General features: G+C 41.7%; 1 protein-coding gene across 1 annotated transcript in view; it reads right to left on the bottom strand.

Annotated features, from left to right (window-relative positions):
* Positions 1 to 15,079, bottom strand: part of LOC144776123 (putative defense protein Hdd11-like) — a 111,982-nt gene that overhangs the window by 8,459 nt on the left and 88,444 nt on the right. Inside the window, exon 5 of the mRNA XM_078659253.1 lies at positions 4,064 to 4,175. Coding sequence (XP_078515379.1) covers positions 4,064 to 4,175 — 112 coding nt within the window. The remainder of the gene's footprint in view (positions 1 to 4,063; positions 4,176 to 15,079) is intronic.

Genomic DNA, 15,079 nt, shown 5'->3' with positions numbered 1-15,079 from the left:
ACAGGAAACTGTTTGTTCTCAAACATGGTTCATCAAATCCCAGCAGTGGGATCGGCCTTTTACACAGGATAAAATCACAAGAGAAACCTGAGAACTCACCAGAGTTCCTAAAATGAGTAGGATACCACCAACAAATGATTTATATTATGAGTAAAATCTGTTATCACACTTTATAGTTGTTCGTTTTTGTGCCCTCAAAACCAGGGATTCACTACATACATTTAAATGGGACACAAACGCCAGAGCCTTAAACCAAAAGTACAAAGCTTCATGTGACCTTCTACCCAAGAAGACCCTGAAAAAAACATCATCTCACAAACAATTGTGTGCTTTCACCACACATTTTTAGAGCCTGATTTACAAAAGCAATATTATTCAAGGAGGAGGGAAATCCCAGGTAGGTTTCAAAAAGGCTGGATTTGGACCCTAACATTGACTTCAGACTCTCTGACTCTTCTCAGGTCAATAACTACCTTGGAGCCCTCGGACATGGATTATAATTAGGGCTCCCTCTTTTATCGTATTTATGTTTTTTAACATTTCCGTCTGTATTTATCTATTTTTATTTTTGGGCCATGTTATTGGAATTTATCCTTATTTATTTTGTGTTTCAAGAATAAATGTAGCAGTAAAATAGTATATTTCTGCGTTTACATATCTCTTCGACATGCACTCAAACATGGATGCCTGTCACGTTTTAACAAACTAAGCAGCTACGTATAACAAAAGACTACACTCACAGGTTCTTATTAGCATCATACTACAAATATATGTTAACCTATGCCTGCATTTAAGGCAATCTCATCCTGTATTGTAACTCGCCATGCTGTCTGCTTGCTCTGCTGTTGCCTAGAATTCACGAAAGGCAGCATGGAGAGTTTCTCTCAAGAGGCAACACTTTCAGTATTTTTCCACTTTTAAAAATAAATACAGACAGGAAACACTTTGTTTTCTGTCTGTATTTATCCGTAAAAATCAGTAAAAACGGAATATTGGAAGCCTTAATTATAATGCTTAAGTGCTAAATTCACTTTAATAACTTTGGATGTATGTACTTGACATTTTGATAGGCAGAGATGAACATTTACACATGCTCTGTAATGTCTCCCACCTCCTGCCATTTAACACCAGAACACGATCATTGTGGGATGTTAAGAGATGATTGGTTGTCAAAATGAGGATCACATATTTATGAGCAATAAGTTGAGCTACTCTCGATATGCACTTCTGTAAAAGGATCAAGGTTTTGGAAATAAACTAATGGATTCATGAGGTGGGGCACCTGAAACCTATAAAACGCCTGATTCCATGAACCTCATATCCATTTTGTCCAAAAGGGGCATGTAAGAGGATTAGTTGTTTACAACTTTTTCCAGAATTTTGTGAGTCATTTGTCTGTAAAAAAATCAACACTATACTTGACCTTTATGTCAGAAGGGCAGCTAAAATTGTGATGCAATCATGTAAACTCTAATGATTTGATCGGAAATTACATCCATTTAGCTCAATATCAATGAGCAATCAAACCCTCATGATGCATAATACATCAAGGCAGGATTGTGGGAAAGTCGCACAATCATAACAAAGGCACCAGATTTTCCAGCAGAATACCACTGATTTACTGGTGAGTGTTTTTGCCCTCAAACCAAGGGATTTCACTTCAATACATTTGGTCGCAGGCACAATGCCACTTCCACCTCTGTGTGACTTTAGAGAAACATATATGATGGGCAAGTCAAGGGGTATGATTACAACTGCTACATGAACAGTAGTTATCATTTCTTAACTGTTTTGTTCTCAAATTATAAGCCTCTGGATGCTTTTTTTGTATGAAAGAAAAAAAATTTTTATGTTGTACGAGACATACCAAAATGTTACGAGTGTGTTCATTAATCGTGCATACTTTTTCACAACAAAAGCAATGCTATTATTCATATATAATCACTCAGTAACATCATCACTGATTTAGACTTTCAAAAAAGAGGAAGAAAGCACATCAGTACTCACTACTTAACAACTTGGGCCTCCAACCGGTAGCTCTGCCAATAAACTTTTGTATGATCAGTGTAACACAACAGCAACACCAAGTTATCAGGTATTTCTTCCAGAAGTCTACATTGGGTCAGCACTTGTTTGTCCTTTCCCAGTACTGTCTCCTGTTCTGCGATTGAGGTCAAGGTTGTTTCCCATGCCCTCACAAAAGACTTCCTTGTCGCTCTCTTAGAGTCTATGTGCAAGATAATGCGTTCACACTCTGCCCATTTTAGCACCTCTGGTTTCCACCTATTCAAACCATATCCTTTTTGTATTTTACAGCTCACTGCAATTTGAAATGTATCTCAGACCAGAGCAAGATCAATGAATCTACTAATGACCTTTTTTCCATCAGTGAGACTCCTACAGTCCGAGTATACAATTTATTGAGTCCACCCCAATGGTCTTATCAGTTGTTTTTTGTACAAACTGCGTGACTTCCTTCCGAACTGCAACAATCCTGGGGAAACTCCATACCATGTGATAATAATCTCCATCTAATTTTCCACATTTTGGGCATTTTATTTGCGCTCACTGGAAGAATGTATTTGTTCTCGTAGGTGTAATGTAAACCCTGTATATGTAGAATAAGTGCATTGCCAGAATCATGCATACCTGGATATTCTTGGGGTGCTCATTAATATGCACCACTAGTCTACCTCACTAATAAGCTTGTTAATATCAAGAGCCCATCTGTTTCTAAGGCTAACCAGTGAACATTTAAACTGCTCCACCACCTAAGTATTACCGCCTTTTTCTTACCATTGGTGGTACATATTATTTTTATAGCCTGGTCCTACTGGAGCAAGACCACGCCAGCTTTGCATATGGCTGGGTCAAAAATTAGAAGGCATAGTCGGAAAAAGAAGGATGAGTTGGAATGCTACCTCAAGCATGTGTCAGTGGTTAGACTATTGCATGCACCCTACACCTTTTGTGTGTTTAATGCATTGCAGTGCATGACAACTTTGTAACTATGCCCCAAAGTCTCCTGCTTTTGCATTTTTCAATGTGGCCAATAAACTACAACTGGATTGGGGGAGATCTAAATACAGCCTATGTTTAAGTGCTCCTAATGTTTCCAGTTCAGTACTCAAAAGGGACTTTGTCATGCTAGAGATTGAACAGCTAAAATAAAAATGTTAGAATCGAAGATCTCACCATTATATTTTCTAAGCACTTGAAAAGCACACTCTCCAGCAAATGTATGAGAAGCTAAAAAGTTTAAACACTGAAAATCACAGATTTTCAGAAGTTGGGAAAGCACTGCAAAACACCCACTGGAATTCACAAAAATCAAACACTGAAACAGAAAGACCTAGAATGAGCAACTGGCCACACCCCTTTAATGAAAAGAGCACTATGATTAAGAGAGGACAATGAGCAGTGCTAACATTTAACATCTCTTGTACAGTTTTTGGGGAACCTTAGAACAAATAGACACTGCTGAGTGTTCAGGACTGTGGGAAGCTGAAGTACACAACACATAAGGTGAAATTCAAAGGGGAAACATAAAGGGAGAAAAGCAAGACTTATCTCAAGCCAAAGTGCAACTCAAATAGTTTGAATTGACCAGGGATATACTATAGAAAGAGATGATTATCCATGGCTGACGGTAAGAAAATGTATTGTACTGTACCATGTGTGTAGCATGGTGATAAGGTCTCATCCCACTCCGATTACAGTTGGATTCATATATTAAGATGTAAAAACCCAACAGGGCTTACATACAAGAAATTGGTAGCTCAACCACCACTGGTGACTTACAGACTGTAAATGTTTTAAATAAAACACAATCAATCTTATGAAACATTGTTTAATGGGTTGCTGGAAGAAACCCAGGGCTGTATCAAACACCTTCTGTTATTAAGAGATGCAAGAGCACTATAAAACAAGTAGTGCAAACTAACTGACACAAAAAGTTATGGTAAGTATAATGAACAGATCAATTACACTACTCTGTTCTGTATTATGTTTGCACTCAATTGTGTACAGTTATTTGTGTTAAAAAAATAAGTGTAGTACCAACCGTAAGTCTTTGTCCATTTGAAGTGCCAGGGCTAGTGCCCGTCCCATTGTATGTCATCACTGGGCCTTTGACATTCATCCAGTAGATTGCCTTGTTCTGTGCAATGGTGGCCCTAGAAACCAAACCAAAAAACGCATTTCACTTGCATACCAAAAAACAGTGTTTGACTGAAATTAGTCGCCGTGTATATGGCTTCTTTATTCACTCCGTTCTTGTTCTGAAATGTCAATAGAGTTGATCAATGCTAAAGGTGACATTATACACTGATTTGTTCCAATCCTCATTCTCTGATTTACTTCCAAATAAACTACACCTGATCAAGTTCAAAAGTGCTCTGAGTAGGGAAATGCTTTTTTCTGGCTCTTCTGTAGCTTGAACAAATGTTTCAGATATGGAATACTTCATACCCATCTTTGGATTCTGAATATAAGGGCATTTGCCCATGCACAGTAGAATGGTGTTCAAACAAAGCAGTGTTATTACTGCTCAATCAAACTTTTACAAGGAGTACACCATGTTTTTATTAGCAGTACCTGATGACAGCTGTACTTTAAAACAAAACTACAAGACTGTTAAAAACATAATATTATTGAAAGTCACACATATATTGCGGTATTGTGGACATCAGGAGAGGAAATGTACCAACGGAGGAAAATGTGGGTGACCGGATATCTCCATGTCACCAGGACCCCACTTTTCCAGTCCATGACTTTGCTTTTGCTTATCAGTGCATTCTGTGAGCTTTAGTCTTGGTTTGTTTTGATTGAGCCAATTGGATCTCTCACAAGTAAAGTCCAGGAATATTTATTTCAAGTTTTTCCCTATAACTCAAATAGTCTTATGGCAGGTCAGGTATGAGCAGCTTATTTAGTCCTGTTTTCGACTTTGCTTGCATTATAAACGTGAAAAAAAACTCCAACTGTTACATTGCGGCAAAAGAAAACAGACTGGGTGAACGATTCACATCTGGCAATTAACACATTAGTGGCTACTCATTTTCTAAGTTTGCAAATACTTAAACATAACGTGGGGAAAACTGAAATCATGCTCTTCGGAGAGGCACCCCGTCTATGGACTCCTGAATGGTGGCCGACAGATCTAGGCCCCCTCCCAATCCCTAAGGTGTCAGTAAAAAACCTAGGGATTAGATTGGACCAGGCACTCGCACTGAAGGAGCATGCCACTCAAACAGCTGGGGTCTGTTTCCATACAATAGGCCTACTCCGTCAAGTTTTCCCCTTACTACCGGACTCCTCTCGGAAAACACTTGTCCAGGCACTTGTATTAAGTCGCCTGGACTATTGTTACGGTCTGCTCATCTCTGCCAATGAGGCTTTATTGGCAAGACTACAGGTGGTTCAGAATACGGCGGCACGATTGGTCCTAAATGTCCCCCCTAGGACTCCCTCCCGCCGTCTCTTGATAAAATTGCACTGGCTCCCTATCCGTCAAAGAGTCAAGTTCAAAATCTGTTGCACTATTCATAAGGCACTGCTTAACTCAGGACCTGTATATCTCTCTGAGAAATTCATACCATATGCTCCTTTAAGATCGCTCCGCTCCAGTATAAAATCTCTGCTTGCGGTGTCACGAGTAAGAAGAGCAAGACTGGGAGGAAAGGCCCTATCCCAACTTGGCCCCCGTTACTGGAACGAACTGCCGCTGCCCTTGAGGCAGTGTTTGGACCATCTTCAATTCCGAAAGCAGCTGAAGACTACCCTCTTCCTCACTTACTAACTCATTGGAATTATTCTGCCACCCATATCTCGCTGAAGCGCAGAGATACCCCTTGGGGGTCGATTCTAGCGCTATACAAACAATAACTAAATAAAATAAATAACATGACATCATAGTTCTGTGCACGGTTAAAGCAATAATTAAACATTCAACAATGGATATCAATGGAGCAATTAACACATCATATCAAAGTAAATTATTATGCAGTACATTTTTTAAAGTGCCCAAATATAGTACGCGCTTTTGGCTTCATCATCTGCTGTGAGGGGAATGGCTTTGCTTTTATTCACACCGCCATGAGGGGAACGGCTCTGCTTCCATTCAGACCGCCGTGAGGGAAACGGCGTGCCAGCTGTCCATACTGCTGTGATGGAAATGGCTCTAAACCCTCAACCAAAGCACTTCACTATCCAGCAGCCTCGGGCAGGCGCGAGACGGTAACGTCATCCTCGCACCTGCAGCCCCAATTTAAGCCACGCTGCCCTCTTGCAGCGCGGGATGCGCTTTTGGCTTCATCATCTGCCGTGAGGGGAACAGCTTTGCTTTTATTCACACCAGCATGTGGGGAATGGCTCTGCTTCCATTCCCACTGCCTTGAGGGGAACGGCTTGCCAGCTGTCCATACTGCCGTGAGGGGAATTGCTCCAAACCCTCAACCAAGGGACTTCACTCCCCAGCAGCCTCGGGCCGGTATGAGACGTTGATGTCCTCCACGCACCTGAATCCCCAATTTAAGCCCTGCTGCCCTCTCGCAGCGCGCGTGCGGCGCCTGTGTGGAGCCTGGTCCAAGGGGCGGGCCCGTCCTTGCCCGTCAGTGCCCGGAAGAGCCAGGGCAGGGCCACCCCATGGCTTTTGAATCTCCACCTCAGAGACTCTGGTAAAACGGTTCTGGGATTGAATCAGGTTGATTTACCCAGCGCATTGAACTCTTCCCGCAGCTGTGTTGGTCCCTCCCTGTTTCCCTTAGCTGGACCTGGTGGCGGATCCAGGGCACATGTAACGCAGTGCCCCACAAGCACTAGCCAGTGGAACTGTCCCACTCAAAGCTGTTCATCAATGGTCATTTAACTTGTATGCATAGTCTGACCCCCTTCATTTTAACCCTGCAATTTCAGTGTTTTCTTCCTTGGCACATAGTGTATGTAGCAAAAATCTCCTGTTTTGAACTATAATATTGATTCTTTGCCTTAGGAGGCCCATCACCTATAGGCTTGTACCTGGGGCGATTTTTGTTTTTCTCATATATATATATATATATTTTTTTTTTTACCGACTATGGGTAGGAACATATGTGCAGCTAAAAAAGGACTCCAGGCCCCCATTCCGGCCCTTCCTATGCAATACCCATCAGTGAGCCCTATACGCTCCTTAGTACAAAACTATGCACTACCGAACCAGAGCCCTGAAACCTCCTCACTACCACTATGTGCTAATCATCCCAGAGCCACCCTAAAAACTCCTTACTATCGATAGGAACTACCCACCCTAAGCCCTAAAACCTGCTTACTACCCGTGTGGTCCACCCCTCCCTGAGCCTTGAAAAACTTGTTACTGTAAAAACCAAAGGTAACAGGGAGGTTATAGTTATACCCAGATTATACATGCACAAAACCATAGAAATTTTGCAGTTATGGTTACCTCAGCTGACTATAACGTACGCTCCTGCAATGCACTCCTTATGACATTACATATTACATCACTCATGACATGGTCCGTGACATCACTCATGATATCACTGATGATATCTCAAATGACATTACTGATGATATCATCAAGCGAGTGTAAGTGTCTTTAAGTGTTTATGGGTGTTAAACTTTTATAGAAACCCACTAAAAAAGGTAAATTAGTATGCTAGGTGAACTACTACTCAGTGATGCTACTTCTAAAGCTGTGTGACTGTAAGTATCCTTGTATGTTTGGGTATGTGAGTGGCTGTATGGGTGTGTATGTGGGCATGTCAGTACCTGTGTGGATGATTGAGATGCTGCATGAGTGGCTCTGTTGGTGAGTGAGTGGGTGTGTCAGTAACTATATGGCTGAGTGAGTGGCAGTGTGAGTGGCTCTATGGGTGGTTAGTGACTATATGTGAGTGAGTGGGCATATGAATGGCTGTATGAGTGACTGGGTGTGTAAGTGGCTGTGTGGGTGAGTGAGTGGCTGTTTGAGTTGGTGTTTGGTTAAGTAAGTTGGTTTGTGAGTGGCTTTATTAGACAGTAAGCACCTGTGTGAATGGCTGTGTGGTTGAGTTAGCAGATGTGTGAGTGCTTGTATGGATGTGTGAATGAGTATGTAAGTGGTTGTGTGGGCGTGTGAGTACATGAGTCCTTGTATGGGTGAGTGATTGGGTATGTCAATGACTGTGTAGGTAAATACCTGGGTGTGAGAGTATCTGTGTGGGTAAGTGTGTGGCTATGTGACTGGCTGTACAAGTGGGTGTGTGAGTGGCTCTATGTATGAGTGAATGGGTGTACGAGTACTGGTATGGGTAGGTGAATGGCTATGTAAGTGGTTGTGTGAGTGGGCATATGAGAGGTTGTATGGGGTATGAGCGGTTCTGTGGATGATGTAATCTGTGATGTCATTTGAGAGGTCACCAGTGTTGTCATCAGTGATGACATCAATGATATCACTGACCAGGTCATGAGTGATGTATTATGTGAGGTCATAAATAGTGCATTGCGGGGGAATAAGTTATAGTTAGCTCAGGTAACTATACCTGCTGAATTTCTGTGGTTTTCTATGAGTGAAATCTAAGCCTACCTGTAACCTCCCTGTAACCTTTGGTTTTTTCAGTGAATTTCTAAGGTTTTTTTTAAAACTATTTCCTAACTATAACATTCCTGTAACCTTTGGTTTTTTTAATTGAATTCCTAAGGTTTTTTAATTTTATTTCCTAACTATAACATCCCTGTAACCTTTGGTTTTTTTAAGTCAATTTCTATGTTTTTTTTAACTAGTAGTTGTGTTTGGTGGAGAAAGTGGGCATGGACTCTGAAGATCTCTCAGCAATCCCGCTTTTTGGTACTTATTGGAGGTAACAGGGCAGGCTTGTTGGCCCCCAAGACCCCCAGCATCAAAGAGGACTTTATCCTCGAACTAGTAGGGCACCAGGAGGCACGTTTGCAGAGTAGTAGACAATGGGCGGCCTCCAGCAAATTGCCAGGCCGGCTTTTTAAAAAATATTTCTTTATTTATTATTGGAGAGGGGCCATGTGGGCCCCCTACCCTGGGCTGACTTCAGTCTGGGGCCAGGCCTTTTTTTTTTTAAAAAAAGGGACCCCATTTTCGGCCATGAGGACCACATCCCCCTGGGCCCAGACTCTATTCTGGTTGCCCCGGTCCCACTCAGGGCACCCAGTTACTTTTGTTGGGGACCGTGGGGGTAGCCTGACGGCCCCTGTGGTCCCTGCTGGCTCCCTGCCTCCTAAGAGAGCCGGCATTGCTATTAGACATAGGGAGCTGCTAAACATGCAGCGTCCCCTGTCTTAAAGCATTTCTGCCCCACTTCCAGCAAGCCCCTCCTTTCTTGGATTTTGCCCTGGTAGGTAGTTGTCCCTGGGGCTGTGGGGGGTCCACATGGCCCTCACTGCATTCCATTTAAGAAAATCCCTGGGAAGGTGACGGTCTCTGGGGCTGCAAGTAGTACGTGTGCCCTTCCACATTCATTCAACTTAAAGTCCGGGGGAGGTGGTGGTCACCAGGGCTGGGGGTCTGTACAGCCCCATTCAAACAGGGGGCTTCTGTACCAACAGCTACCTTTCTGTCAAATTTGATGTAATTCGGCTCCGCAGTTTGGGCTGTAGCCGTGTATAAGGTTCTTATGGGAATTAACATAAGAAACACACGTTTTTTGATCTCCTATTTTACTCAGCCCACATTTGACAGATAACCCCGAAACTGTCCATGTGCAACAAGAATCACCGGAACACTTTTTTTTTCAAAAGTTGAAATGGTGTCAAATAGGGCAAGTCAAAAAACACTTCTCCCATGGAAACATGGTCCTAACTATACTACGTACTAGTATAGGTTACAAGGACCTAATAGTTAAGAAATAGAATTTAAAAAAATCTTAGAAATTCACTGGAAAAGGACATTATAGGCTACAGGGACTTTAAAGTTAGGCTCAGTTTGTGATGTAATATATGAGGTCATAAGCAGTGCATTGTGGGGGTATAAGCTATAGTTAGCTCAGGTAACTTTAACTGCTGAATTTCTATGGTTTTGTGCATGTACAATCTGAGCCTAACTATAACGTTCCTTTAACCTTAATTTTTTCAGTGACATTCTAAGGTTTTTTGAAATTCTATTTCTTAACTATAACATCACTGAAATCTTAGTTTTTTCAGTGAATTTCTACAGTTTTTGCAATGTTATTTCCTAACTATACCTTCCCTGTAATATTTTATTTGTCAGTGACTTTCTAAGGTTTTTGAATTCCATTTCTTAACTATACCATCCCTGTAACCTTTGTTTTCTTTGTGAATTTCAAAGATGTTTTTAATTTTCTTTCCTAACTGTAACCTATAACCATTGTGAGTTGGTGTGTGAGTGGCTGCATAGGTCAATGAGTGGGTTTGTGAGTGGCTGTAAGGTCTGTGAGTGGGTATGTGAGTGGTTTTGTGGGTGTATGAGTAGGTGTGTCATGGGCTATATGGGTCAGTGAGTGGGTATGTGAGTGCCTGTATGGATCTCTGAGTGGGTGTGTAGGTCTGTAAGTGCCTGTGTGGGTCTGTAATTAGGAGTGTGGCAGCTTATATGGGTCTGTGATTACCTGCATAGGTATGTGAGTGGGTGTGCAAGTTCCTGTGAAAGTCGGTCAGTGGGTGTGTAAATGTATGCAGGGGTCTGTGAGTGGGACTCCGAGTGCCTGTGTGGGTCTATGAGTGGATTTGTTGGTGCCTGCATGGATTTCTGAGCAGATGTATGAGAGACTGTGTGGCTCGCTCGATGGGTCTGTGACTGCCTGTGTGATTCTGTGAGTGGGTGTGAGACTGCCAGTGTGGGTCTGTGAGTGTGTGTGTGAGTGAGTCTCAGAGTAGGTGTGTGAGTGTCTGAGCGAGTCTGTGAGTGGGTGTATAAGTATCTGTCTGGGTCTGTGAATTGGTATATGAGTGGTTTTGTGGTTGTGTGGGTGGATGTGTGAATTTCTGTGTGGGTATTCAAGTGGGTGTGTAAGTGGATGCATGGGCCTGTGAATAGGGTTGTTAGCACATGCATGTGTATTTGAGTGTTTCTATGAATGCCTGCGTAGGTCTGTAAGTGGGTGTGTGAGTGGATGAGTGGGTATGTGAGTGGATCTGTGAGCACCTGTGTGGGTCTGTGAGTTGTGAGTGCATGTGTGAGTAGATGTATGAAGGAACAATGAGGGCATTTACCATAAAGGCCTTTTCAAGGAGGCTGGAACTACGACAGCATCTTAATAACAAAAGTCTTTACAACAACTGTTTTTTTTTTTACTACGAGTATGCCTTCACCACGAAAATTGAAGTATTTCTAACAGGCAAGTATAAACCTATATGTGTGGGCGTGTGCATGTGTGTGTTTGTGTATGTTTGTATATATGTGAATGCAATGGGTTTATGCCTACTTATAAAATACTTATATTTCTGTTGTAAAAGCATGCATGGTAAAGGCATATGAGTGGTAGCAAATTAACAGGTAAGTTTAAACCCTTTTCTATTTCTTTATTAATATATATATATATATATATATATATATATATATATATATATATATATATATCCAAAGATTACTTCCTCCGTTTCACCGGGACCCACAACTGCGGTGCATACCAGGGATAGAGGTCGCCCTGGAAACTATATACTTCTCACCCCGCACAGCGGCCGCTGTGCGAATGCACTTCCACTCCCGCCTCTCACAAAATCCAACGAGGACAGCGCGTTTGCTTAAATTCAATTTTTAATCATTTCGGTTCCAGCATGCTTGTTAAACGGAAATCATGGAGCAACAACCCAACGCGTTTCGGCGACCAACACTCGCCTTGCTCACGGGTAACTCATGTCTCAGAAATGAAGTATTTAAATAAAGTTATCCCCCCATCACTGATGACATCACTGATGACATCACTGATGACATCATTCAGAGAATTTGGTGTTGTTTGAAATCTAAATATCTATTATACATATACCAATGTGTATTGAAGATTGAGTGGCTATATAACTGTCTTGATGGAGGATTTAGTAGCTGTCTGACTGTTTGTTTAAGTGAGTAATTAAATGTGTCTCACTAAATATATGGGTTAGTAACCAAACTATGTGAATGTGTGAATCACTGTCTTTGTTGTTGTATTTCAAAGGTTTTTTAAATGTTAATTTCTAACATAACGTCTCTGAAACCTATGGTTTTTTCAGTGAATTTCTACAGTTTTTTAACTGCTAATTTTTAAGTGCAATAGTAGGTATACCTATTTTTTGTACTGAATTTCTACAGTTTAACAGTTTATTTATAAATCTTTTATTTATTAAACAACATTATATATTTTTCTGGAAATTGCAAAAAAAATTAAAAATACATTTAAAACTGAAATATTAAAAAAAAAATTTAAAAAGTTTGTATGCGACGGGTCAGCGACTCCTGCTCCCGCCCATTTGTGACACATGCATATTAAGGTATAGGACGCTTGCGCGGTGGCGGGCCCTCTCATGACGTCATATGCCTGCTGGGGCGCACTGGGTGCGCGACTCCCGTGAAATTTGTTATGTTCTAAAAGGATAAGTATGTGTCTTTCTTTAATGTACATATTAGGGCAAAAGATGATCTAAGGTATTCATAAAAATTATATATTTCTACTTGTAATAAACGTATATATATATTTTTAAATCGCGATGTCGCGTCGGGTGCGCGCTTCGTGAGCGCACGGTGCGCGGATCCTATGTGACCTCAAAAAAAAAAGATTTGATTGGTTCATAACATTTCCCACTGTAAATATTGAAGGACCACACCCATTTTAATTATTCTGTTTGGAGCAGTTGATGAGAGACATCTCTTCTTCTTCCTGAGCTGGTTTTGGAATTTTTTGGGTGTTTTGGAGAAATGGCATCTGGTTCACAAGCTCCTCATCATTCTTCAGATGAAGATATCTTAGAGGAAGATCCACCCAAGCAGAGGCCTGAATCAGTGGTATGGAAATTTTACACCTTTCCTGCCGGAGAAAAAAAGGTCAACGCAAGGAAAGTCACATACTTGCTGTGTGACCGGGTCCTGTCGCGGGGCAGTGACAAGAAATACTCATGTGGAACAGGGAGTATGTATAAACATCTGCGGACCATTTACCTGAAGAATCTGGCACGAGAAGAAATGAGGCGTGCAGCAAAAAATCCTCCACCAGGCATTGCTATCACCTCCAGAGCGTCCACCTCAGCACCACCGGTAGACATTCGCCCAGAATTTGCTTTTCTGCAGCAGCACTGCACTAAGTGCAAAACCATCATCTGTTATGGTGAACAGTCAGTGGACGCTATTTGTGCAGCTCAACTGAACCACAAATGCAATATTTTTTGGGGGGGGAATGATGTTGAATTCCAAAAGCTAACTGTTTACTTAGTTCCTTTTTTTGTTCAATTTTTAAAAAACACCAAAAATGTAAAAAATTGTTAAAAAACTGAAAAAAATAGAAAACAAAAAAAGAAGAAAAAAAATATTTCAGAACTACCTTATCTGGTTTAAAAAAGAACTATAATTGCATGGTAATGTCTGAAAGTTTGGTTGAATGTATGTGTAGAGCATGATTGACTGAAAGAATGCATTAGTACTGTATGGTGAATTCATAGGGGCAGATCTAAGAGGAAGTGCTGCAGCGTGACACTGGAAGCCCTTTAGCTGCATCGCGCTGCGGCACTTCTGAAGCACAGGGATGTGACATATTTACATGAATATGTCGCAATTCTGTGCTCCCTCTGCACTAGCACACAAACTGCAGCCATGCAGTGACACAGGCACCCTTGCACCATGGTGCAAGAATATCTGTGTCATGGGGAGATTGTTTTAGTGCAGGAAGGGACTACTTCCTGCACAAAAACAATCACTAAAGGCATTTTCCTCCTTCAATGTGTGCTGTGGAATGCAGCATGCATTGAAAGAGGAAAGAACAAGGAGAAATTAAAACATTTCTCCTTGTTGTGTCTCGCTACACCACCTCTAGGGTGGCGCACCATTCACACGTATCTACAGATTTACACTTTCTCGTAAATCTTGAGATGTGTTATTCCATGGGTGTTGTGTGGGAACACCCATGGAACGTCCCTTCAGCACAAAATGCTGCGACTGAATGGGTCGTATTTTCAAGGAGAGGAAAGTCCCCAGCGCTATTAATATGTTACAAAAAGTGACGTACTGGTGGTGCAGGGTGCTTTAAATCTGGCCCAAAAGTGCTTAGGTATTGGCAGAGTGATACAATGAGAACATAGTGCTGGATGGGTGATTGACGAACTGCATGAGACTGACAAGAAGTATCCTAGGCTGCATGAGTACTACTTCAGTGTTTAGTGGCGTTAACAAATAGTATGTATCTGCTTCGAGGTTTGTAGGGATTGTGCACAGAATATTGTACATCTACTTGTGTTGGTGCCTAGGTAATTCTATAAGAACATCACTAGTAACTAGAATGATGACAGTGCTGCAAACAGAGTGCTCGGTTAATTTATAAATGCTTAGGTATTGTCTCAATGCCTGAGTCGTTCTGCAAGTGCAGAGACAGTGACTGGGTTCCTAGAGTGCTAGTAGTTGACAGCAGGATAAGTTTATAAGCGCTTATGTTTCAACAGAGTGATTAGATAAGGACATGCTTCGGTCAGGATGAGTGTAGGAGTGGACCCAGACTCACAGTGTGATTCCAGACAAGCATGACTATAACCTGGATTTTTGCAGGACTGACTCAGTAGTCTGCAAGGGGTTAAGGGACCGCATACATTGTGCACATTTGACTTACCACTGCTTGTCTCAATGACTGAGTCATTCTGCAAGTGCATAGACAGTGACTGGGTTCCTAGAGTGCTAGTAGTTGACAGCAGAATACGTTCATAAGTGCTTATGTTTCAGCAGAGTGATTAGATAAGGACATGCTTCTGTCAGGATGATTGTAGGACTGGACACAGACTCGCACTGTGATTGCAGACCAGCATGACTATTACCTGGACTTTTGCAGGCCTGCCTCAAAAGTCTGCAAGGAATTAAGAGACCGCATATATTGTGCACATTTAACTGTACCACTGCTTGTCTCAATGCCTGAGTCATTCTGCAAGTGCATAGACAGTGACTATG

The sequence above is a fragment of the Lissotriton helveticus genome, chromosome 1_1 (genome assembly GCF_964261635.1).
Source record: "Lissotriton helveticus chromosome 1_1, aLisHel1.1, whole genome shotgun sequence".
In the NCBI taxonomy this organism is placed as follows: Eukaryota; Metazoa; Chordata; class Amphibia; order Caudata; family Salamandridae; genus Lissotriton; species Lissotriton helveticus.
Note: the sequence above shows the minus strand (reverse complement) of the source record. Positions and strands in the feature narration are given on the sequence as shown.